The following is a 26,647-nucleotide window of genomic DNA, read 5'->3' as shown; positions in this document are numbered from 1 at the left end:
CCGTACTCGCCCCAGCAAAATGGAGTAGCTGAGAGAAAGAACTGGACTATCCTGGATATGGTCCGATCTATGTTGAAGACAAAGAACATGCCGAAAGAATTTTGGGGAGAGGCCGTACAATGTACAGTGTACGTGCATAACCGATGTCCGCACTCAAGTGTGAATGATAAAACTCCACAAGAAGCATGGAGCAGTCTAGAGCCATCAGTGGCTCATTTCAAGATTTTCGGTAGTGTTGCATATGCACACATACCGGATCAGTTGAGAATGAAACTTGAAGATACGAGTAAGAAGTTTGTATTCATTGGTTATGATGAGAAGACAAAGGGGTACAAGTTGTTGGATCCCGTCAATAAAAAGGTGTTGATAAGCCGAGATGTGAAGGTGAATGAAGAAGATGCTTGGGACTGGGGTTGTCCATCCAGGGTGAATGTTGAACCCGAGAAAATGACAATTAAGGTCGGACAACCTTCGTCCCATATCCCAGCTAATCATGAAATCTCTGATGATGAAAAGAAGAGACAACCGAGATTGAGGAGCTTGCAAGACTTGTATGACTCAACTAACGAAGCACACTTGGTATGTTTGTTGGCAGATTCTGAAGAAGTGAGTTTTGAAGAAGCTATCCGAGATGAGAAATGGCAATCAGCCATGGAGGAGGAGATTAAAGCAATAGAAAAGAACAAGACGTGGGAGTTAGCCGAGCTGCCCAAAGGAAGTCGGCCTATTGGTGTTAAATGGGTGTACAAGAAGAAAATGAACGCTAAGGGGGAGATCGAAAGATACAAAGCCCGGCTAGTAGCGAAAGGGTATAGGCAGAAGGCTGGCATTGACTATGACAAGGTGTTCGCACCCGTAACAAGAATGGAGACAATCAGGTTGTTGATCTCTCAAGCAGCCCAATTCGGATGGCCGATCTATCAGATGGACGTGAAGTCGGCATTCTTAAATGGAGTACTCGAGGAGGAGGTGTATCTGGAACAACCTCCGGGATTCATGAAAGCCGGACAAGAAAGAAAAGTGTTGAGACTGAGGAAAGCTTTGTATGGATTGAAGCAGACCCCAAGAGCCTGGAACACAAGAATTGACAATTACTTCAAGAAGGATGGACTTGAACAATGTCCGTATGAACATGCACTATATGTGAAGAAGAAAGGAGGTAAAATTCTACTTGTTGCTCTATATGTTGATGATCTGATTTTCTTGGGTAATTATGAAGGGATGATTCAAGATTTTAAGAAGAAAATGACGAAGGAGTTCGAGATGACGGATCTCGGTCTGATGAGATATTTTCTTGGTCTGGAGGTCAGACAAGACAAATCCAGGATCTTCGTCTCTCAAGAAGCCTATGCAAAAGGAATTTTAGAGAAGTTTAAAATGAGTGATTGCAACCCGTTTTCAACCCCCATGGAACCCGGTGTTAAACTTTCAAGATATGATGGAGGAGAAAAGGTAGATCCGAGTGTTTATCGGAGTCTAGTTGGAAGTCTGAGGTACTTGACGTGTACGAGGCCGGATCTGTGTCTGAGTGTTGGAATAATAAGCCGATTTATGGAAGAGCCGAAGTATACTCATTGGAAGGCGGCAAAGAGAATTCTAAGATATGTTCAAGGAACAATCTCTCAAGGACTTCTTTATTCGAAGTCGGACAATTACAAGCTGGTGGGATATTCAGACAACGACTGGTGTGGAGATGTTGATGACAGGAATAGCACAGCTGGCTATGTGTTTTTCATGGGAAACACGGCCTTCACGTGGGTATCGAAGAAGGAACCCATTGTGACTTTATCTACATGCGAAGCCGAGTACGTTGCTGCTTCCTGGTGCGTGTGCCATGCAATTTGGTTGAGAAATTTATTGAGCAAGTTGGAGCAAGAGCAAGTCAGTTCAACTGAGATCCGGGTTGACAACAAATCAGCGATCGAGTTAGCAAAGAACCCGGTCAATCATGAGAGAAGTAAGCATATTGATGTCAGGTTTCATTTCATCCGAGATCAAGTCAGAGAAGGAAAGGTGGAGCTCACTCATGTTGCAAGCCGAGATCAAGTTGGAGATATTTTCACAAAGCCCCTGCCGACGTTGTTGTTTGAGAATTGCAAGAAGAAGATGGGAATGAAGGACATTAGAGATATTAAAGTTTAACAGGGGAGTTTTGTTGGGTTTAAAATTTATTTAATTAAAGAAAGTAGAAAATGAAGAGTTTTGTGGTAAAGGGGTGTGTCCCTTAGGAATTTGTTAGTGGACATTAATGAGTTTAGAGTTTCTAAGAAGTAGTCATTATTATGTTTAGATTTCCTAAGTTGGTCATTAGTATTCTTAGTTATTTGCTATTACTTATAAATAGCTCTATGTAAACCATTGTTTAAAGAGGCTTGAAATAGAAAGTAATTCAAAGAGGTATATTCAGAGACTTGTTTGTGTGTTTGAGTGTTTGAGAGAAACACTATTAGAGGACCTGTGAATTACAAACAGTTCTATCACTGAAGGAGGCCTGAGCTTTTCTAGAGTCTTCGTAATCCTGCATTGTAGACAAATTTTCTGATTAATAATTTCAAGGAGCATCAGCACAAGAAGCAGCAAGAAAAATGACTACTGCAATTTTATATTGTCAAAGACTGGAACTTGCAGATAAAAATGCAAGAGAGCATGGAGAGGGTGGGGGTGTGTAAGGGGGCAGATAATAAGCATCAAGCATTGTTGTGAGTACGTGATGTTGTGTAAGCACCTGGATCATAAGCTAGTCAAATAAGTTTTAAAATAAACCAGAAAAGGCTTAAGAAATTCTTGTAAGAGTTATTTACTTAATTTACTAAAATATTCATTTTGAATGTACCTGTATAAGCTTCCAGGAAGACTTTGACTGGAGGAGCATCTTAGGTGTGTGAAAGGATGCCATTACCGTAGAGAAACCTTGAACCCGACATTTGTCTAGCTTTCAGACAATAAGAAGAGAATTCAAACCCATAGAGATACTTGTTCTACTATTAGATGCTGCAAATTCAAAAGACAAACCATAGTCATTACAAAACAAACAGTCATTCAAGCAAAATCAAAATAAGTACAAAATATAAGTGGCATCCCATTCTTTCAAGCATCTTTTGGGGTGTCCTCTGAGGTAGTCTTGTCAGAAGTTGAGGCCGCGCCCACGTACTAGGAGGGGCAGGTGGCGAGCACAATAATGGATCCTTTTTCATTATGGGTGCATAGTCGGCCATTATCAACAAAGTTGAATGTGTCAATTTTTTCTAAGTTAGGAAGAGCATAGTCCGGGTTGAAGAACTTCACTTGGTCGACAACCCAGCCGCGAATTTGATGACCAAAGGCAACATATTTGGAGTCCATGTCCTCGGCAACTTGTTGTAACGAGGCGACATTTTTCTTCAAGGTTTCTACTTCCAGTTCCAATTCAGTTACTCGGAAGTTCGAATCCTCGCAATTTTTCTTCAACACTTACGAACCTCTGTCAGCTCGTCATTTTCCCGTTTCAGAGTAGTAAGCTCGTCATTTGATTTCTTTCGATTTCTTTGAATTTAATTTGAAACCCCTGAGCAACAAATTCGGCAGCTTCGGCTCTTTGAGTCAGGCGAGCATGTTCAGCTTTGAAATTGTTCTTAAAGAGTTGTAACTCTTTAAGTTCAGTTAACAGTTGTTGACGTTCAGCCAATGCTAAAAGCTCCATCTCATTGTAGTGGGCATCACAGAGAGAGTTATCTCGGATCCCCGTAAATTTGGCAATTAATTGATCCAACGAAAACTTATCCCATTTTTCGCGGAGTCCAGGAGTAAAGCAAGGTTGTAACTTTTTTATAAAAGGAGGATTAGAGAAAGGGGTAGCAATCACAGAAGAAAAAGGAGTTAAAGACTTCTCAATAGGTGACTCAGAACTAGGTTCATTGATCCGAACTCGCTTTCTATGTTGGAGTTCTCCAGAATCAACAGGCGGGTCCATATCCAGTATTATAGTATCACTAGGAATAGAACCCGTGGCGGAAGTAGCCGGAATAGAAGAAGGGGTAAGAGAGCCTTCTTTCTCACCAGAAGCCGAGGAGGGAATCTTATTTCCAGACGCAGTAGAATCATCTTGGCGAGCAGCTTTTTGTTTTTGGCGAGCAAAAAAGGTCGGATCCATGGTTTTATCTGAAAAAAAAATACAATGAATATAAAGTTAAAAGTCGAGTACGTATGATAATATAAGGACAGGAGGTAAGTCACTTACTTAATTTCTTGCAAATCCAAGTAGGAGAATCTTTATATGATAAAATAGACCGAGGAACGATAGAAACATTTTGCTTGGCTAACGCGGAAGTCAGATTTTTGAACCATGTGAAAGTTTCAAATTCATCAGTACTCAAATTCTTTGAGTTAGTTAAAAACTTTAGCAGGTGTAGTATAATGATGTTGGTTCCAACTGAGAGGGAATCGAGGAGCTCCGTCTTGATCCAGAAAGGAAGCAGAAGGAGAGGCAGATTGAGAAGAGGAAGAAGAGGCAGATGGTGTAGCCGGAAAAGCTTCAGGTATACAAATTTTGAAGTAATCTTCTTTGAAATTTTTCCAGTTGTCTTTATATATAGTACACCAGCGAAATCCAGGGCGGGCTTTTAAAGAAACCCAACTATGGCGAGTACTTCCTTTATCGATAGCATTTCGGAACACGACGAATAGACAGAAGAAGACCCGAAAAGAGTAAGTGAACCCAAAAGATCTACAAATTATCTCGAAGGTATGTAAAAAGCACCAGCTGTTTGGATGAAGTTGAGAGGGGGCGACTTTAAGATGGTTCAGGACGTCCATTTGGAACTCGGTGAAAGGTAAGGTTACCTTGAGCTCAGAAAATAAACATTTATAGGCAAAAAAGAAAGAATTCTCACTTTGCCTAGAAGGTGAACATATACGTTCTTCTTCTCCGGGTATAGAAACTCGGAAAGAAGTGATAATGGAGTCACGGAATAAAGGGATTGATTGTAAGGCGGTGTGAAGATTACTCGGATGGTTTTCATATGGAAAACGAAGTCCTAGAGCTTCTTCATCAACCCATTATAAACCTTCCACAGTAGAAGGTAGTGCGAAGCGAGAAAGTGGAAGTGAACGGTAGGGACGATTCCTCGACGGCATGGCCTGGACGGAAAGGTACCAAGGAAATATAGTTTAGAAGATATATTACAAGTTAAAATTTCAACTGAAGAAGATGGTGGTTAAAAGTGGATTCCTAATCCGTCCAGAACCTATAAAGCCGGTAAAGGAAAATTAAAGAAGATGAAGGTATAAAGACAACAAAGGTCTTTTTCAAGAGAATAAGCAAGTTTGCTATGATAAGGCTTAAAGATGCAGGTAACAATTTTTCAAAATTAATGACAAAATTAAGCAAGAAACAAGAAAATAAGGCACGTAGCGAGATAAAGGAACTTACTTGTATAACCAGATGAAGAGCAACAACCGGATGACGAGTAACAACCAAAGGTAGCAGCGTTACAGCAAAGTTCACAAGAAAATTGCACGAAAATGTAGAAAGAAGAAAGAACCAGAAATATGCAAGAAGAGAAGAAGGAAGAAGAAGATGCAGAAGACTTGATCTGTAAACAGTGAGAAAGAGTAAATGAAAAAACAGTAAAGACACGCGGTAATAAAAGCAGGTGAAAAGCAACCGTCGTTTCAAATTTTGAAAAGTAATGATGGATGTCAGGTCACGTCTGTTCAAGTGTCAAGTCGTTTCGAAGACCAAGGCAATAGGGAGGTGACAAATGACTATCAGAAGCTGAATAGGCAAGAAGCATTTAATGAGGGTGCAGATATATAATAAAGTAAAAGAAATCGTAAGAGATAAGATAAAGACTAAACTCGAAGTAAAAATAGCCATTAAACTCCGAGCTTGGGGGCTTAATGTTCCGGGTTAATACATCCGGGTATCTTTAGCTGAGGAAAACCTCTGACGGAACCCGGAAGTACCTTTACCCGGAGAAGCAGTTAAGTTAACCGCCTAGTGAAGCCAAATGTGGGTCCTACCACGATTACATGATAGTGAGGATAACAACTCACGATTATAGTAACTACCTAAGACAGAGCTATAAATATTAAGGATAACTGCCTAACGCCAGGGAAACTTCAGCAATACCATAACCATACTTATGTTCATCCAGAACAAAAATCAAACATGTCGATTTGCCCATTATTACACGGAGTTTGTTTCCTTTTTCTATTGATAATATTCCTGAATAAAGAATCTTCAAACTCCAAGATTAATGCCTTTATTTCACACCTTCCCCTTTTCAATTCATTTGTTTTAAAATTTTCTATAAGACCATGCAAATTCAAGTTGATTGAATTTACCAAAATAAAAAATGATTGGATGAAAGCAAGGAAATTATAAAAAAAATAAAAAAAAATAAAAAAACTTTAAATCAAAGATTTGATTGGATTTGTCACGATTGTAAATGATTTTTACCACGTATTATGGCATTAATTCATATTTCCTTCCAATTTTGTGTCCATATCTCATAACTCTCACTACTATTATTTTAAGATAAAATGGTGTGCAATTTCATTTCAATATTTCAAGCAGCTAGCAACAAAATGGGCAGTGAAGATTTTCCACCAAAATCAATCCTCCATGGAAATAATGCAATTATGGGCAAACTTCTCTCCGCAAAGCCATCATTATCTGCTGAAAAATCCCCAAGCCTCTACTTCAGTGATAAACAAAGTGTGGTTCCATTCAAATGGGAAGAGGAGCCTGGTTTACCCAAAGACCCACCACAAGCCCTAGATTTTGTTCCACCCATTGTTTCTTCAATTGTTCCTGCACCTGTTAAGTTGCATGAACCAACAAAACCTGATTCAACTCAACCAAAATTTTCCTTTATCAATAAGCCTTGGAGTAACCCCAAGAATAAGAAGGTTAAGATGAATTTGAAGGGAAACCTACATGATGCTAAAGAAAAGTTTGGGAAATTTGGCTTCTCTCAACGCCACACTTTTTCAGAGAATGACTTGTTCTCTTCACCTCGTCTTCCAAAATCTTTGTCGCTATCTGTAGCAAGAGATTCACCTGCTTCTTCATCCATTAAGGAGTCTGTGTTTCCAACCACTTCAAAAATTTTCAAATTTGTAAAAGAGATTCGTAGACGGCTTATTTAGTTGTCATTGTTACACACTCATAGCATATGCTATGTCCAAGGTTTTTATTTTTATTTGCTAGTCACTTAAATGTCCAATAACATTCCATGTCATCTATGAAAAATTTGAACCTGAGATAAAATTGTAGCTGGTAAATATTTCACTTTTTTTTTTAAGATATTCCAAACTTACGATTAGTCTGATTTGAGACGAGTCCCGGGTAAAGCTTTAAACCTCTTCTATACGATACTGGGGATAATCAAATATATGCTTTCACATTCACCTTTTCAGTAGAGATTTCACTTTCATTATCACCAGTGGCGGACCCAAAAAAATTAATTCATGTCTACACATTTAGTGGAGGGGGCTGACTCGAAATTTTTTTGATATAACTTTTACATGGAAGAGTTGACTTATCAATACAAGAAAAATATATAAGGTGAATAGCAATTCTAGGTAGATAGAAACATAAACTTGTATTTACAAAAAAAAAAGAAAAAAAAAGAAACATAAACTTGTAAAAAATGATGTATAAATTAAGGGGAAAATGTGAATCATTTTAAAGGATGTAAAATTGTGTCATTTTAAGTGAGAGAAAGAGATAGATCATGCGGGAGAGGGTGGACAAAAAAAAGAGAGTGGGTTCCAGCTTTTTGTGAGAGTGAAATGACACAAGTTGTGTCATTTAAAAGGACAAACACTTTTCCCATAAATTAAATGTTACCAGTGAAGCAAGTATGACAGTGAAGCTATGTCCAATGATTGTTATGTTGAGCGATTGAAGTGTGCAAACTCAAAAAATCAACTCATCCTATCTCTTCAGTTACTACTTGAAAAATAGTATTTTGCCATAAGAATTATTGACATTTAATCTCAACACAAAAAAGGTACTTAACATTTGCATTGCAAATTAACCGTGACTAATATAAATATTGAACCAAGAGACAAATAAAGACTTACAACAAAGAAAAAGAAAAAAAACTAAAATCAAAATATTTCTGTCCACGAGTGCGGACATTTGCGCATAGGTAAGTCTGCCAATGATTACCACCAAACACATACATCACAGTGGCAGAGAGAGGGAGGGATCAGGGAGGATGGTCACCCCTTCAAATTTATACATTGATTTAGTTGTGATCTGTTAATTTTTCTTTTTTCTTATATAAATTGCCCCTTTTAACTTCATACAAATATTTAATTGTGAATTTCGTCTCTTCTTTTGTTCACATAGAAAATTATAACTTAACAATGAATATAGCTCTAACTTATGGTATCGAGTTCGAACTTTAAGGCATGTATATGTGTTAAAATTTAATATGAAGAATTATACCGCAGTTGTAAAGCTGGCCGGATTAGCAGGCACTGCAAGATACCAGATAGTTTATAAAAAAAGGATTTTTTTTTTCATTTTCAAACTAATATTTAATGACTAGCTGAAGGAATGAAACCAAACATATATGACCGTCATTTTATTTTTATTTTTTTGTTAAAAAGTTTATAGGAAAAGTATGTTATTATATTGGGTTTAACTTTCCTGCAGTTGTTACAAAAAAGAATTGGGTCCTACAGAAAAATATAAATGGGACATCCCCTGCAATATAGTTTGTGTCAAAAAAGTTGCCTATGTACTTTAGGAAATACAAAGTATGTGGTAGATAAAAATTCATGCAGCAACAACAAAAATATTTTTCCCTATTATATTCTAATGTTAGTGATGTTTACGTAGTTCTTTCGAAAATTTTGCGTAATAAAATTCACAATGTAATGGAGTATAATGGGTAATTGAATATTTCTTTCTTTTCTACTACTTCATTTCCTTCTTCTTCCTTTTTCCCCCCCTCTGTTTGAGTTTTGTAAAAGACTGCAAATTCAATTTGATGGAATTGAACAAAAGTTGATTTAACGAAAGAAAATAGCAAACAGATTGCAATTGAAAATTCACGTAAAGGGCAGACCGTAAATTAGAGATTTGATTAGATCTGTATATTCTCAAAAACACTTTTTGGGAGGACCATTTGCATATTCTTTCATTCTACCAATTATGTGGTGAAAATTCTAGATTCTTCTCTAGTATTTAATTTAGCTAAAATAATGTAATTTCATTTTCATATCTCTTGCAGCAACAAAATGGATAAGGGAAATTATGCGCCACAATCAGTCCTCCAAGTAAATGAAACCTTTGTGAACAAACTTCTCTGTAATTTATTCGACCTCGCAAAAATAGCTTCGTAGAAGGTTCTTTTCGTGGACAATTGTCTTATCGGATAGCAGCACATAGCTAAGTTTCTATATTGTGATGTATTTAGAAGGGTAAAGTGGTAAAAAAAAATAAAATAGGGAGAAAATGGTTTATCAACCATTTATAGAAGGTCAAATGTATATAAACCATAGGCAAAAAAATTAAAATATTACACTTTTAATAATTAATTACGAATAGGTTGCAGTTTGAATACTTTTTTCAGATTTATTGCAATCATTCACGTCCAAAATGGGCGGGACAATTCACGCTCATGTTAGGCGAGAATTCCACGTCATTCACGCCCAAAATAGGCGTGATTAGTCACACCCCATGCAGGCGTGAATCAAAGGGTATTCCAGCCCCATCTAGACGTGACTCAGCCCCTTTTCCAGCCCACTTTGGGCGTAAATACCACCTATTTTTCCTATATAAACACCTCTCATCTCCAAATTCATCAGAACTCTTCATCTAAACTTCTTAGTCTTTGATACAGCCTCACTTGCTTATGCATACTCTGTTTTGTGTTTTTCTTTATTAATATAGTTAAGAATGAATTCACATTCTGATTTTGTTCGTGTTGTTTTATATTATAATGGTAGGAAAATGGAAGTCGACGTGGTGTCATTTTCGAAGGCGAGAAAAGACCACAACGTATCATGCGGAACTCAACAATTAGCGAACTACATCAAAAAATTCGTCAAAAGTTAGAGCTTGAAGGTAAACAATCTATCAATATGGTCACTGCAAGAATATGGTGTGAATCACAATACATTAGTATGCAAGTTGTTGACGATGAAGACGTAGAAATGGTAATCGGAGAGTTTTTCAACCAGTCAAGGAAAGATTTTTTAGAGTTATCCGTGGATATTGCCGAAACAGAGGATGTTGCTATACCCATGAGGTCAGTTGATTTAAATTATGCACATAATGCATCATCATCTACTGCTCCAATTGGTAATCTGTCTGAGGAAGGAGAAAATGACCCTACTTGGGTTATGGAAGATGATGGTGAGGACGACGACGATGAAAATATTGCAATGGAAGATCACCTTCTTGTTGAGGATGCTAGAGGTTCAGACAACGATGATGAATGTGGTATTCCTGAAACTCAAATCCTAGAATATAATGTTATGGGGGAGTCTCATGTCCAGGAACATCATAACGTCGCGTCCACTCAGCTACCGCCAATTTCGGAAGGTAAGTAAGTTAATGGACTGAAAATATACATTTATATTTGCAGCTTTTTGGGTTTTAATTTTTAATTTTGTACTTGCATGGGACGATGTTGTTCCATTTTGGAAAGAAATTCCACATTACACATGCATTAATTGGGATCATCCGAGGGAACAAGATTCTTTCCACGATGGTTCAAGTTCTGGCTCAGGCTCAGGTTCAATTAATGGTCCATGGATAATAGGTAACAAGCTGTATGTTAAGCAAGAATTTGAATCAAAAAAAGAGGCGCAAATGGCAATTAAGAGAAACCTAATGAAAGAGCATCAAGAAGCGATCATCCTTGAGAGCACGCCTACCAAATTATGTATGAAATGTTGTAAGTATAAACAGGGTTGCCCGTGGAGGGTTAGGGTAATAAAACCAACGTACAGTGAAAAATGGAAGGTTACTAAATGGGGTGGAGACCACAATTGCTTGAATGATCATATTTCTCAAAGTCATAGACAGCTTGATGCTGATGTGATTGCTTCACTCGTACTAGGTATGTTATTTGATTATTTTGTCAAGGAAATTTAATTTATAGTTAGGGTTTAAGGTTTAATGTCTAACTACAATATGATTGTTAGGAATGATACGAGAGGAGAAATCAGTGTCAATTCATTTGTTCAGGAGAGGATCACCTATGCGTATGGTTTCAAAGTTTTTTACAGAAAGGCATGGTATGCAAAACAAAATGCAATTGCGATCATCTATTGTGATTGGTAGGGGTCTTATGCATTTTTGCCTAGGTGGTGTGAATATATGCTTCGCTTTTCTCCAGATTCTATTTATAATATTCAAACAGATGATTATTTTGTTGCCCACCGACTGGTACGTGAAAAACGAGGGTTTCATTGCACTTTTTGGACTTATAGACAATGTTGTGAGGCTTTCAATTTTTGCAAACCAGTAATTCAAATCGATGGCACTCATTTATATGGAAAGTATAAAGGGAAGTTATTGATTGCCACAGCTCAGTATGGAAATGCTGAATGTTTGCCATTAGCATTTGCAATTGTTGAAGGTGAGACTTTGGAAGCATGGCAGTACTTCCTTGATAACATTTGTCCATGTCACGCAAAAGCAAAACATATGTCTCATTTCAGATCGGCATCAAAGCATATTATCTGCTGTGGAGAATCATAGTGGTTGGCAGCCACCACATGCTCAACATGTGTTTTGCCTTCGCCATATTGCAAGTAATTTTAATCAAAAGTTCCGGAACGAAAAATTGAAGAAGACGATTATGAATTTAGGTATGTTTTGGTCTCTTTTTTATGATGTTTGACATTATTATTCATTGCAAGAAATTATTAAATATGGGACGTGTGTGTCTTTTGTCTCCACCTCTCCACCAGAGCACTGATCAGCATGGGATCAATCTAAAATAAATAAGACATTTATTATCAAAATAAACTTGCTTAAGCATACACTAAGTTTTTCACATTTATTATTAAATTAAAACTCATATGACCGGTAATTTCATATATGCGTACCTGAACATGCCGCATATGAGCGACATGTAGGAAGCCAGCCTGCTGCAGGTAGTCTACCACGACATCGGGAATATCATCAGGAGATGGCCCCCTGCATCTTTCCACGTCTAGTCTTGCACTGGAGACACTTCTCCTCGTTCCACACCTGTGAAACATGTGTGCACTGCGTGCGCCTCCTAAGTACGTCCCACCTGTATGGTCTTAGAAGCACGTGAGTCCTGATATCTGAAGGCTCGCCCTAAGCCTCAATATCGGATGTAGATCGAGGTGACTCCAACGATGACGAGTCAGCCATAATAGTGTACTATACACAATAATAAATTAATTGGTTTCATTAATATATTCAAAAGTCATTACAATAATTACATGTGTTACAAAAATTAACTAATTACATGTGTTACAAAAAATATTAATTTACATTTGTTAAAAAAAATTTAATTACTTGTGTTACAAAAAATATTTAATTACATGTGTTACAAAAAAATATTAATTTACATGTGTTAACAAAAATATTAAATTACATTACCTACAAAAAATATTTAATTAAATCTGTACAATATTCCTAGTTCACTAATATATTCCACAGTCACAATTGTATACCACAGTCACTATTATATTCCTAAGTCACTATTATATTCCTAGAGTTTAAGACACTACTTTCACATATTTATAGATCACTATAATAACATCTTTCTATATCACTATAATATTATATTTAAAAAATTAATAAAACAGATATGAAGACTTACTTGTTCGACAGGGCTTCGCCGCACAAAATGCTCCACAAATAATCTAGAGAAAAGGCAGACCAACTTTAGAGAGAAGGTGTGAGATGAAAAAGTGAAATTTTTAGGGTTTTTATAGGCCAAGCAATTCACGCCTGGATTGAGCGTGAATTGTCACGCCTACTTTGGGCGTGAATTGTCACGCCTACTTTGGGCGTGAATTTCCTTTAATTCACGCCTGGATTGGGCGTGAATTGTCACACCTACTTTGGGCGTGAATTTCCTTTAATTCACGCCTAACTTGGGCGTGAATTGTCCCGCCCATTTTGGGCGTGAATGACTGCAATAAATTCGCACATAGTTTCCAAACTGCCACCTATTCGTAATTAATTATTAAAAGTGTAATATTTTAAATTTTTTGCCCCATATTCAGATTAACTATTTCTGCAAATAAAATATGTGATTTTCATATCTTTACATTAATTGCCATATATTGACTATTGAGGAATAAATAAGAGATATATTTATTAATGATTATTATCTCTACATTGATCGATGATATTTTTTTGTTTGGGCACATTCAATTTAAACATCTTATGTTTGAGCACAAGTAACAAGTGAGAAACGGCAACATAAAAATGAGATTAACGAATTGCAATCAAACAAATGCAATTATATCACCACCGCTGTCTTGAATTTCTGTGGCGATCTTGATTATTATTGCAGTTATGGCAACGATTAAGGAGTATAAAGATAAAATATTTCTCCATTATCTGGAAGTTTGTTATGATAATGGAAAAGATCTCTCCTCTATTGTTTGGAAATCATGGTTCCAATTCCGGAGAAAATCTTTGGGCTCATAGCTAGATATTTGTCACGTCATTTTATTTGGGATTAGTCTTATACTCATATAAATTCCTTTTCCTATTAGGGTTATGGGGATTCTTGAAAATTTGACTCACCCGAAAGAGATAATTAGGGTCATAGAATCTAAAAATAAAAATAAAATAAATCACTTATAGAATAAATGAAATAGATAGCGGGCAAATTACCATTTATAATGTGAAAGAACTCACATATATTAGTATATTTGTAAAGTATCCTATGTAATTTAGCTTGGGCTAAATTTTGGAGAACTAGTATATTTTCAATTCAAATATATATTTATCAAAAAGAGAAACTATTACGTGAGGTTTATATTCATGAATTTTATGTACTCAGCCATGAATTTTCTTCTCTTAATCTCATGACAAAAAACAATAAATGGGTTTTAAGCACACTTTAACCCAAAAGCTTAATGAATTAATTTTGTGGGTCTATTTCGGTTATATAGTTCTCATTTAGTCCATTTCTAACCAATGTGAGATTTCACATTCACATTTGAATTTCATTTTCAACAATAATTGGATAGAGGATTTCCAACAATAATTGAACAGAGGATGCCCCCATTCTCGAAATCCAGAAAATGAATTATCTTTATTAAAGTTAACTGATACAATTACAAGAACTCCTATTTATACAAAAGATAAGTAAGTACATGACGCACTCGTAACTAAAAAGAAATAACAAAAAAGCTAAAATTAAAAAGTAACTGCATGAAAACTAAATAACAAACTCGAAACTAATTCTAGTAATTCCATCTGTCATGATTTTATGCATGTGAGCTAATGGTATGAGAGGAGAAGTGAGCTTGATGAGCTATCTAAGATGAGTGCTGACTTGGGCTTGGACATGGGCTGGAGTCCATTGGGTTTGGACTTGAATTGGAGTCCATTGAATTTAAGTCTGGTAAGAGCCCCCCACAAGCTAGACTGGGGAGATTCACGAGACCCAGCTTGAAGTTAGCAGAAATGAACACCGGTGAAAGAAGGACTTTGTAAACAAATTAGCTACCTGATTAAGCAGACCCGAACAAATCTTGTCCCTTATTATATGGGAATCAATGTCTATGTATTTGGAATGCTCATGGAAAGGGGCATTGTGTGCAAGATATACAGTATATCAATTATCACAGTAAACAGAGGTAGATGTGTCTTATGGTAGCCCAACATCGTTAAACATAATTGGAACCACACTATAGCTCGCATGAAAGGCTAGCAAGGGCTCTGTATTCCGCTTCAGAAGATGAACAAGAAATGATGGATTGTTTCTTTGAACGTCGCACAACCAAAGAGTCACCTATGAAGTCACAGATTTGCGAGTGAGAAGGCAACAAGCCTAGCTTGAATCAACAAAAGCACTAAAAGAGAGCCATTAGCAGGATAAAATAAACCACTTGCAAGAGCATTTTTCAAATATCGTAAAATACGATGTGTAACTGTAAGATGAGTGTCAAGAGGAGAGGTAACAAATTGACTAAGGTTGTGAACATTATATGATATGTCTGGATGTGTCGTTGTCAGATAGAGTAACCTTCTAATCAAACGACAATAAATTGAGGAATCTGGTCGAGGAGAGCCTTGCATTTGAGATACAGACGAGAGATGAACCATGTGAGTAGATATTGGCTTTGCAACAAGAAGCTCAACATCAGATAATAATTACGTATATTTACATTGGTTAAGAAACATACCAGATCAGGAACGAGAAACTTCTAAGCCAAGGAAGTAACGCAAGCTCCCATGGTCCTTGATACGAAAACTTTCATGAAGAAAGCTTTTAAAATGACAAATTTTGGTCATGCATATACCAGATAATATAACTTGTTAGGAGAAGAGTAAAAACAGATGATTTTCACTAATGCAGACGTAGTAACTTTTACATTCAAGCAATAATTTTTAAATTACAAAATTTGTAACTCCACAATAAAAAACATAAAGACACTTGACACCACAATAAACTCACATAATTTCATAGACTTAAAACATAAAACTGACATTTAACGTTTGCTGAATGAAACCCATTAAAAATTAATCTGACTGTTAAATTAAACCCATTAAAAATTAAACTGACACATAACTCCACATTTAGCGTTTATTTCATGCCAATCAATTTCTTGCAACTATCAAGAAGTACTGTCGGGAGCGGTTTCGTGAAGATATCCGCGGCCTGGTCCCGACTTGTCACGTGTACTAATTCTACACTTCCTTCCTTCACATTATCTCGGATGAAGTGAAACCGAACGTCGATGTGCTTGCTTCTCTCATGATTCACTGGGTTCTTTGCCAACTCAATTGCCGATTTATTATCAACTTGTATCACAGTCGCACTGAGTTGTTGTTGCTCCAACTTGCCCAACAAATTTCTGAGCCATATTGCATGACATACACACCAAGACGCTGCCACATATTCAGCTTCACACTTGAAAGTTGGAAATGGCCTTGAAGGCCGATGCATGCTGGAGGGAAAAACAAAACTTTTTCATTGCGGAACACACATGCATTCTAGATCATGCTTTAGGAAAGCATGATGTTACCTTGTTCGTGAAAACTCGTGATGATCAAGGTAGGTTTGAAGGGTTCAGACCCTCTAACGTTGATCCACACCACCCACTGCGTCTAGGTGCAAGAACTCCTTCTTGTGAAACCGCCAAGTGATCACTACAATGAGGCTTGCTAAGCGCACACTGTGTGAAGAGAAAGGCTAGGTAAAAGTGTTTGAAAGAGTGAAGCTTTCAATGTGAAAACTTCACAAAAGTGGCGCAGGAGAGGAGAAGAGAATGGCTTGGTTGGTTTTCTAAAAACCCTAGAAGGAACATATACATAGAGGCGCACAAGAGGAGCCTATTTGTTAAAAACAAATCAAATTTTTAATCAAAAAAAATCTCTTCCAAAAGGGCGCTCCATCAAAGAGAGAGAGAATAGGATTTGTTGCAAATCAAATCTCATCAAATCTTGCCAACAACATCCTATCATATATTTATGATATATTAGGTTCAAAACCTAATCAAATATCTGATCATAAATCATCATATAATCAGTTATATGGTGCGCCCCATATAGCCTAAATAATGACCAGATACATTTGAGTAGTTGCATTCAAACTTGAATCAAATCACTCAAATATTCTCCCAACAGATTGTATCTTCTGGAGCTGATTCTGATGACTAACCAACAGCCAAATCAGCACCCCAAATCTTCTTAGATTATATCCAAAAGATTTCCTCTTGATATGTTCCAACAAGATCTCATCTTATCCTTTTGTTATGAAACAACTTTTCATAGCCAATTCAAATTCGAATTTAAAACATTTGAATTCAAACTTTCAAACACTTAAATTTTAAATTCAAATTCAAATTCAAATTTCAAAATTCGAAATTCAAATTTCAAATTTCAAAATTCAAATTCAAAATTCAAAATTCAAATTTCAAATTCAAAATTCAAAATTCGAATTTCAAAATTCAAATTCAAAATTCAAATTTCAAAATTCAAATTTCAAAATTCAAATTCAAAATTCAAAATTTAAACATTTGATAATTAATTTAACTAATTAAATTAATTAGTAATGTCTTGGACTATCCAAGCCCATTACTTAGATCCATGCGCCCTCCACCCTATCTGTGGAGTTCCAAACTACTTCTTGGGCTAATAACAATTGTTAGGCCCAATACCATTAACGCTAGAGCATCTAGACAATTAGGTGTTAGTGTGTGACCCATTAGGTCCAACATAGCCACTGACATAAATGGGCTTGGGCCCAATAAGCCCACAACCCATCTAATGACAACACAGAGCACTAGCAATGCTTTGTTGCCCCAGAACTAGTTAGATTAGTGACTTGATCATCCTATTGCACATATTTGGTTGCCGTATATATTTCCTTTCGTCTCGGTTACCTTCCCATAAAACCTAGGGTAAGGAAGCATATCAACCCCTGCGGTTTAGGGTAAGCTTTATTCGAAATAGGGAATCTTCAATTTACAGACTCTAAAGGCAGATCATCTCATGATCTCTTTTACTATGCATAGATTCCCAAGTCCCTGTAAATGTCATCCCGATTTCTCCGGTTTACAGATAACCTAATCTCTCACAGAGATTTGACGAATTCCTTCAGCTTATCACCCTAGCCCTGTGTTCTTTCAGGACAAGCCCAACAATATACCTATGAGTCTCCATATTTCAGGCAAACGAGTGCACAATCAAAGCATGCCTTCTAGAACACAGTTTAGGTAATAACTTCTGGTCTTAGAAAAGACATACCCAAATATAAAGAGACTACTCTAATGATACTCTCTGAGAGTTCCTCATAGAGTCTCTTTGAGAGCGTCACGATCGGTTGCTTCTTTGAAAGCCAAGTAAATGTTGTGTCACCCATAAAGAACACATATCCTGAAGTACTTTTCCGATCGTCTAAGTCTCCACACCAATCGCTAAGTCTCCACACCAATCGCTGTCGGAGTACCCAATTAACTTGTAATCTTCCGAATTTGAATAAAATAACCCGAGTGACACTGTTCCTTGGATGTACTGTAGGATTTGTTTCAACGCCTTCCAATGTGAATAAACCGGCTCCTCCATGAACCGACTTACAATGCCAACACTTAACGAAATGTCTGGCCTTGTGCATGTGAGATAGCGAAGGCTTTCCACCAAACTCCGATATTTGCTCGCGTCGACTCGTTCTCCTCCATCGAACTTCGAGAGTTTTGCACCCGGTTCCATTGGTGTTGAAACTGGGTTGCAATCTGCCATCTTGTACTTCTTCAAGATCTCCTTTGCATATACCTCTTGTGACACAAATATACCCGTCTCTCCTTGTCTCACCTCCAGACCAAGGAAAAACTTCATCAAACCCAGATCTGTCATCTCAAATTCTCGTGCCATTGTGCTCTTAAACTCTTGTATCATCTCATCATTGTTTCCCATAAAAATAAGGTCATCAACATAAAGAGCAACAAATAACAAATTACCTCTACTCTTCTTCACTTAAAGGGCATGTTCGTAGGGACATTGCTCGAACCCATTCTCCTTGAAGTATGTATGGATACGAGTATTCCATGCTCGAGGTGCTTGCTTCAACCCGTAAAGCGCCTTCTTCAATTTCAGCACCTTCTTTTCTTCTCCGATTTTCATGTACGCGGGTGGTTGTTCGATGTAGACTTCTTCTTCGAGCACACCATTCAAGAATGCCGACTTGACATCCATTTGAAATATCGGCCATTTGAATTGAGCCGCTTGTTAAATGAGCAATCAGATTGTCTCCATTCTAGCAACGGGAGCAAACACCTCGTCATAGCCGATTCCCGCCTTTTGCTTGTATCCCTTTGCAACAAGTCATGCCTTGTACCGTTCTATCTCACCTTGAGCATTCATCTTTCTATTGAACACCCACTTCACACCAATGGGCACACTTCCTTTCGGCAATTCCGCTAACTCCCATGTGTTGTTGCGTTCAATTGCTTTAATCTCCTTGTCCATGGCAGTTTGCCACTTCTTGTCTCGCATCGCCTCTTCAAATTTTATATTTTCAGAATCCGACAAAAGACATACAAGGTGTACCTCATTTGTCGAATCATACAAATCTTGCAAACTTCTCATTTTGGGTTGTCGCGGTTCATCTTCATCATTAGTAGTTTCAGAATTTGTCGGTATGGTTGTTGGTGTAACAGTTGATGATTCTCCAACTTTGATGATAACCTCCGTTGAGTTATTCGAATCCCAACCGCTTGCTTCATTAACTCGAACATCACGACTCACCACAACCTTCTTGCTTATCGGGTCGAGTAACTTGTATGCTTTTGTTTTCTCATCATACCCAATAAAATATACCTTTTGCTTTTGTCTTCAAGCTTCGTTCTTCGCTGATCCGGCACGTGTGCATAGGCCACACTACCGAATACTTTGAGATGAGAAACTGTGGTTTTTGTCCGCTCCATGCCTCTTGTGGGGTTTCATCATCCAACTTCGCATGTGGACACCGATTTTGCACATAGATGGCACATTGCACAACTTTCGCCCAAAATTCCTTCGGCATCTCCTTCGTCTCTTTTAACGCCTTGTTTTGAGCCGCTGTATATCCCGCGGTAGTTACCGGTTCTTCAAAACCTTCTTGGACGACGTCCCAACCGTCTTGAGACCCTAGAAGAGCTTTCATTTGGATGCTCCAATTCTCGTAGTTTGCCTTTGTTAGTCGGGGTAGCGGCACATTACCGGTCATACTCTTCATTGGCTTTGATACCAATTTGTTAGGAGAAGAGTAAAAACAAAGGATTTTCACTAAGGCAGACGTAGTAACTTTTACATTCAAACAATAATTTTTAAATTACAAAAGTTGTAACTCCACAATAAAAAACATAAAGACACTTAACACCACAATAAACTCACATAATTTCATAGACTTAAAAACATAAAACTGACATTTAACGTGCTGAATTAAACCCATTAAAAATTAAACTGACTGCTAAATTAAACCCATTAAAAATTAAACTGACACATAACTTCACATTTAACGTTTATTCAACAATAATATCATCCACATAAACTAGCAACACTGTGAAGTAGAAGCAATACAGAGTATGAACATATAAAATGATCATCTGTGGCTAATATATAACCAAGAGATAATAGAGTAAATGACAACTTGGCATGCCATTAACAAATGGCTTGCTTAAGGCCATATGAAGATTTCAGGAGTTTACAAACCAGATTCCCTAGAGAAGGAAGACTAGGGAAGGGTCCATGGAAACCTATTCATTGAGGTCACCATGTAAAAAAACATTATCAACTGTTCAAGAAACTAGCCCTTAGCAGAGACGATGGCAAGAAACGTGTGAACTGATGTAAGCTTAGTAATAAGAGGAAATGTGTCAAAATCATCCACTCCTTCTTGCTATGTAAAGCCCTTTGCAACAAGGTGTGCTTTGTATCTTTCAATGGATCCATTGGAGTGGTTGTAATTTTATCTGCCCATTTACATCCAATAGTTTGTTTCCTAAGAGGGAGTGGAACTAAGGGACAAATATTATTTGAGCTGAGAGCTACAAGCTCTTTGTCCATGGCTTGTTGCTAATAGGGAAACTTTGCAGCTTGTGTGTAAGTGCATGGTTTAACATGATTGTAGGAAGTTAAACAAAAATGGAGATAAAGGGAGAACATTTATCATAAGAAATGACATTGGATAAAAGGGTACCTGTTGAGAGATGATGGGTCACCCGAACAAAGATTGGTAGTTGCGGATAGCCCAAAGTGATAGTCATTAATGTAGCACGGAGGCAATCGTGCACAGAATGAATGTCGAAGTGGAGGATAGGTTATACTGTTCAGTGGTAATGTGGATGTGGTGGAATTTGATGATGAAATGGCTTGGGTTTTGGTGGATTCCACATTCAGTGTAGGAGGAGCTTGATTATTTGGTGAGGTAAATTTGATTATGTAAGCTAGGAGTGACATAAAAATGATATGGTTTAGGGTTATATTGATGGGTAGTTGTAATATCCTAGGAAAATAATAGTACTTTATAATACAAAAAATTAATAATAGTAAAAAATTATAAATTAGTAGTAATAATAATAATGTATGTGTGTGTATATATATATATTTAGGACTAGATAATAAATCATGATTGTTTGAATTATTAATTGATTGGTCACTTATGCATTAATGTTTGATTAGTAATTTGATTAGATTTGATGAGTCAGCATTGGGTCAATAATGAGTTAGCGATATTCTGAGTCATAAGAAATTAAGAATAAAAAGGAAATAGCATATGAAGCCAATATTTGAGCCAGATACATCAATGAAGAATAAGAAAATAATTGCACGAAATCCATATCCGAGGCCAAAACTTCAACTATAAATAGATGTCTAGCCTAACCAAACCAATTAGCTTTTCAATACTTCTCCTCTAATCTTCTTCTCCTTTACTCTCTCTCCTTACTTCAAATTTTTATTTTTATTTATTTTATTTTTTATTTTATCTTCTTTGGTTACCAACCGCTTCTCTTCCCCAAATTCTAGAAGGTAGCAAACACGGAGACCAGGTAATCCTAATCCCTAGATGTTCTTAGGTTAGTTTTATGTGATCATTTATATATAGGTAATTTTTAAATTTAAATCACTACATTGATAATTAGAATATTTTAGAAAATTTTATTATTTTGAAAATTATGATTATGTGTGATATATGAGTCTTATGATTGTGATATGATATATGAATAAATTTGGAAAGTGTGATTATGATATGAAAATTGATTATGTACATGGATCTTATTGAATAATTCTACAAAGGATGAAATTATGATGCTTTTAAGGAAACTTTTTGAATAAGAGATTTATTATGATTGAATTGGAATTATGTGTGATTATGATTAATTAATAGTGGGAGGATAACTTTGGGATGGTACCTCCCAAAGTGATGAACACAATTTTTTGGGTTTTATGCCTTTGATATTACATGATGTGACAATGATGTTTCCGTTCTTCCCAAAGTGGTATCTAGCTACAGGGTTTCCCGGGGTACTAGTAGCAACTTTGCACACTAGAATTTGACGATGGCCAATTTTGATTATATGTAGCTGGCAACAGGGTTTCCCGAGTCACGGGGTAGACTGGCAACAAGGTTATTTCCTGGATCTACCATGGTTCTCTTCTCACTAAATACACTAAATGAACTTAAACATGATTAATAATGAAAATTGATACTTGATTCGATTATGATAAATATTTGAGTTGTGATTATTATCATTTATGTAGTATTGTGATTAATGTTGTGCTGAATATGTTAGTTGATGATTATCTTTATTAAAATATCAATAAGCTGATTATTCTGATTTATTGAGATGGAATTATTTTAAATAAAATGCCTTGATTGATTTTAAGTTGATTATAATTATTGATTAACTTATGACTATCTTCGTTGTGTTCTAGACTTGGGATTACCAGCTTTTGCTGATTCTTTGTCTTTATCTTTGTGATGCAATGATCCTTCGGGGGAGCAGAGTTTTAGTGACACAGGTTCCAAAAGATGGGGCTAGCAGTGGGCAGTGAGGATAACGACTCAGATATTTATTGCTAGCTCTAGGATTTAAAGATTTTTTTTATGAGTTTGAATAAATATATAAGATATATTTCTTTCATTGAACTTAGTCTTTAGTTTTATTTTTATTTTTTTGTAATAAATTTTAGCCTTGCGCCTGTCTATAGTACAAGTGCGGCGGTAACATTTTCCAAATTTGGTTATTTTGAATTTTGCAGTTATTTATAAAATTATTGAAATTATTATTATATTTATAAATTGTTAGAAATTTGGAGTGTTACAAAATGGTATCAGAGCCCTGAGTTTAACTTGGGTTCATTTTTGATACTAACTCAAGGGATCAAAGGTCCCAGAGTTAAATAAATAAGTACACAAATAAAAAAAAAAATACAACAAAATTTATACGTGAGAGAGAGGTAGTGAAAGGTCATTTTCATGTCCTTTAAATATGATTTTTTGAAATTCTAATAATTGTATGTTTGAAATTATTTTGTAACTTGTTATGTGATTTATAATTTTTATTGATTTATAAATTTTATTTTAGCAAATGGGTAGAATTTTCTATAGGCTAAGGGGTTCTTTTGAATAATGATGAATGATGTAATTCTTATTATTATTATTTATTTATTTAAAGAAATTGGTTTATTGTTTGAATTTATATTGCATTATCTTATTTTTGATACATAATACAAATCAATTAGATAAGAAAAGTGATAGTTAGAGTTGATTCTGAGAATGAATTCAAACACTTAGGATTTTAAAAACATACGATCAGGTACTATACCCGTCGTAACTCTAGAATGGCTGCAAACAAAGCTGCTGCAGAAGAAATGGACCAACGTCTGAGGGCCATTGAAGATCTTGCTTTAGCCCTTGGACAACAAAACGTCCATCAGGCTAATGCTGAGAATACCATTTTTAAGAGAGTGGCATCTTATCATCCACCCACTTACAAAGGGACTATCGATCTGGTTGCTTTTTAAAATTGGATTCGCAACTTGGAAAAGCTGTATAAAGTGACAAATTATCCCGAGAACATGAACATTAGCATTAGCTCATTTTATCTGAAAGAGGAGGCAGATAGTTGGTGGTCCACAGTGAAGACGAGCTACATAGCTGAAGAAAGATTTGACTGGGAGATTTTCAAGGAACGAATCCGCGATAGATTCTATCCCGACGCAATTAAGTGGCAGGAACAGGAAGAGTTTTAAAGGTTCAGGATGGCAGGGATGATGACAGTGCAAGAGTACACTGACAAGTTCATTGAGCTCTCACGCTTTGCTTCGAATCTTATTCCTACAGAGAGGGACGAGGCACGAAAGTATGAAAAAGGTCTAACATTCAAAATTCAAAAATCCTTGGGAGTTATACCATCATAGACCTTCCAGGAAGCTTATGAACGAGCTTTAAACATCTATGATATCCTTCAAACTGAAGAGGAGGTCTTGGAAAGAAATAAAAGAAAGCAGTTTGGCATTGATTCTCAACAAGTTAACGGTGACAATAAGCCTTGTTATGATAATAGGGGCAGCAACTGGGGTGGCAAACAACCACAAGGACAAAATTATGCTGGCAGAGGTAATTATAGCAAGAATCAACTCAAAACCCAAGCTCAAGGAACAAGATTATACCATTGTAAAGGATGCAGCAAGGAGGCACACCTTGGGAGAAAGTGCAATGTAGAGGTCATAATTTGTTTTCAGTGTGGTGGCAAGGGGCACAAGGCAAACCAGTGTACTGTCAGGGGATTCAATCTGCAAATAGGCTCTCAAGAGGACAACCAAAACCAGATGGAGGATGAAATGGGAATAATAACGAATGGGGTACGATTAACGGCAATCGACCGCACTACCAGCAAAACTTTCAAAATGGAAATGGAAGAAATCAGCAATATGCCACTACGGGAGATCCCAACAATGGAGCTGGAGCAAATCGAGCGACAGATCAGAATGCTGCTATTAATCAAACCACAGGGAGTCAAGGAAGGATCTATGTCATGAACCACACTGAGGCTGCAACAAACCCATATGTTATTACGGGTACTTTCTTACTTCGATATTTACCTGCTTATATTTTGTTCGACACCGGTGAATCGCTCTCCTTTATCTCATCCTCTTTTGTTGAGAATTACCTTACCCTATAGAGTTGTTGTCTCTTGCTCCAATGTTTATGAAAACATTCTGATTAGTATAGCTGGTTCTGAGCTACCAGTTGATCTAGTTCAGTTTTACTTGGCGGATTTTGATGTTATTTTGGGAATGTATTTGCTTAGCAAGTATAAGGCTAAGCTAGATTGTAGGGAGCAAAAGATATCTTTTAAGGGACCAAAAGGGAAATACCTCTCTTACAAAGGTGTTGCACCCAAACCTTCCATTCAGATAGTCTCTGCTGTGACTATTAAGAGTTTACTTATAAAGGGATATACCCAATTTATTTGTGCAACGTACGCGACTTAACTCTCGAGGAGAAGATTGAGCAAATACCCGTGGTCAGAGAGTATCCAGATGTTTTTCCTGAAGAGATTCTTGGTATGTGTAACACCCCGTGTATACCCGGTTTGTTAACATGTCATCGTATTAAGCCATGCTTAATTAAATTACGGAATAAATTTTTCTTTTCAATTATGACGTCATAATATTACCAGGTTGATTACTTAATCCTTTTTCATAAAACACTGCCTGTATGTAAATTGCAAATTAAACATCTAACTGAAAATACCTCAATAAATAAATAACTGAATGTGTCTCTAGTCACAGAACTACAACACGTAGACCGAACAGATCCTGATAGTTTATACAACTCAATCAAACTAAAACATCGTCAAATCAATGTGGCATGAGTGTGGTTTAATACGATGACATGTTAACAAACCGGGTATACACGGGGTGTTACACATACCAAGAATCTCTTCAGGAAAAACATCTGGATACTCTCTGACCACGGGTATTTGCTCAATCTTCTCCTCGAGAGTTAAGTCGCGTACGTTGCACAAATAAATTGGGTATATCCCTTTATAAGTAAACTCTTAATAGTCATAGCAGAGACTATCTGAATGGAAGGTTTGGGTGCAACACCTTTGTAAGAGAGGTATTTCCCTTTTGGTCCCTTAAAGATATCTTTTGCTCCCTACAATCTAGCTTAGCCTTATACTTGCTAAGCAAATACATTCCCAAAATAACATCAAAATCCGCCAAGTAAAACTGAATCGTCTCAACCCCTGGGTTACCTGAACCTAAAATATGTGCCCCAAACGTAGGGTGAGATCTCTAAACAGAAATCTCAGTAAGGCAAGGGGTCCTCAAGGATTTCTCCACCCGAAGCTCACTTACATATGCAATATAAGTTCTAAAAGCAATATACAATATCAGTTCCAAAATCAGTGCAATGTAACAGATAATCATGTCATGTGTGTCAAGATATTCTACTGGCCAGAGAAATGCAGGATTTATATACGTCTATTACCCACATTTAGTACAAGACGCCACTTGTACCCACCCACAGAATCACCGTATTGTATGACGCCACATACTCAAGCTTACCGTCTAGATGGAACAACACATGCATATTATAAGGCCCTTGCACTTAACAGCTCAAAAACATTTCAATCATCAAAACATGAAAACACATCATGCATAAAACCATTCCCCCATGGGGCATGGTGAAACCAACAATGGCTAAACCGAGGACACGAGAGCTTACCTCTAAGCAATCAATCCAATCCATGGTTCACACAAGCTCAAAGTCCACAAACAGCATAATCACAATATGTTTTAGACCAGCAATATCATCAACAACCATACTTTACAAGCATATAACATAAAGACAACGCTTTCCCTTTACGTTTCATGTCTTTAGGCTTCTCACAAAGCTATAAGCCCTTAATCACTTAGATTCTGACTTTTAGATTAATTAATACACTAAGTCCACATTAGCCAATCATGGGTCCACAA

At 36.7% G+C, this 26,647-nt stretch overlaps 1 protein-coding gene across 1 annotated transcript; it reads left to right on the top strand.

Moving 5' to 3' along the window:
* Nucleotides 1-1,407: 1,407 nt before the first annotated feature.
* On the top strand, nt 1,408-2,669 carry LOC133293517 (secreted RxLR effector protein 161-like). The gene is made up of 2 exons (XM_061492092.1): nt 1,408-1,957; nt 2,557-2,669. Exons 1-2 carry the CDS (start codon nt 1,408-1,410, stop codon nt 2,667-2,669), a joined length of 663 nt encoding a protein of 220 aa, XP_061348076.1.
* The last annotated feature ends 23,978 nt before the right edge of the window (nt 2,670-26,647 follow it).

This window comes from Gastrolobium bilobum, unplaced genomic scaffold (assembly GCF_033153095.1).
Source record: "Gastrolobium bilobum isolate Gb01-03AN ecotype WA unplaced genomic scaffold, APGP_CSIRO_Gbil_v1 utg54511, whole genome shotgun sequence".
NCBI lineage: Eukaryota > Viridiplantae > Streptophyta > Magnoliopsida > Fabales > Fabaceae > Gastrolobium > Gastrolobium bilobum.
The sequence above is the reverse complement of the archived record's forward strand: the minus strand, read 5'-3'. Positions and strand labels throughout refer to the sequence as shown.

Bases quoted from the DNA above. Each gene is read 5' to 3' on its own strand.
- LOC133293517 (XM_061492092.1), top strand. From the start codon at position 1,408: ATGGAACCCGGTGTTAAACTTTCAAGATATGATGGAGGAGAAAAGGTA. The intron at 1,958-2,556 runs GTAAGCATATTG...AATAATTTCAAG, and splicing joins CCCGGTCAATCATGAGAGAA to GAGCATCAGCACAAGAAGCA.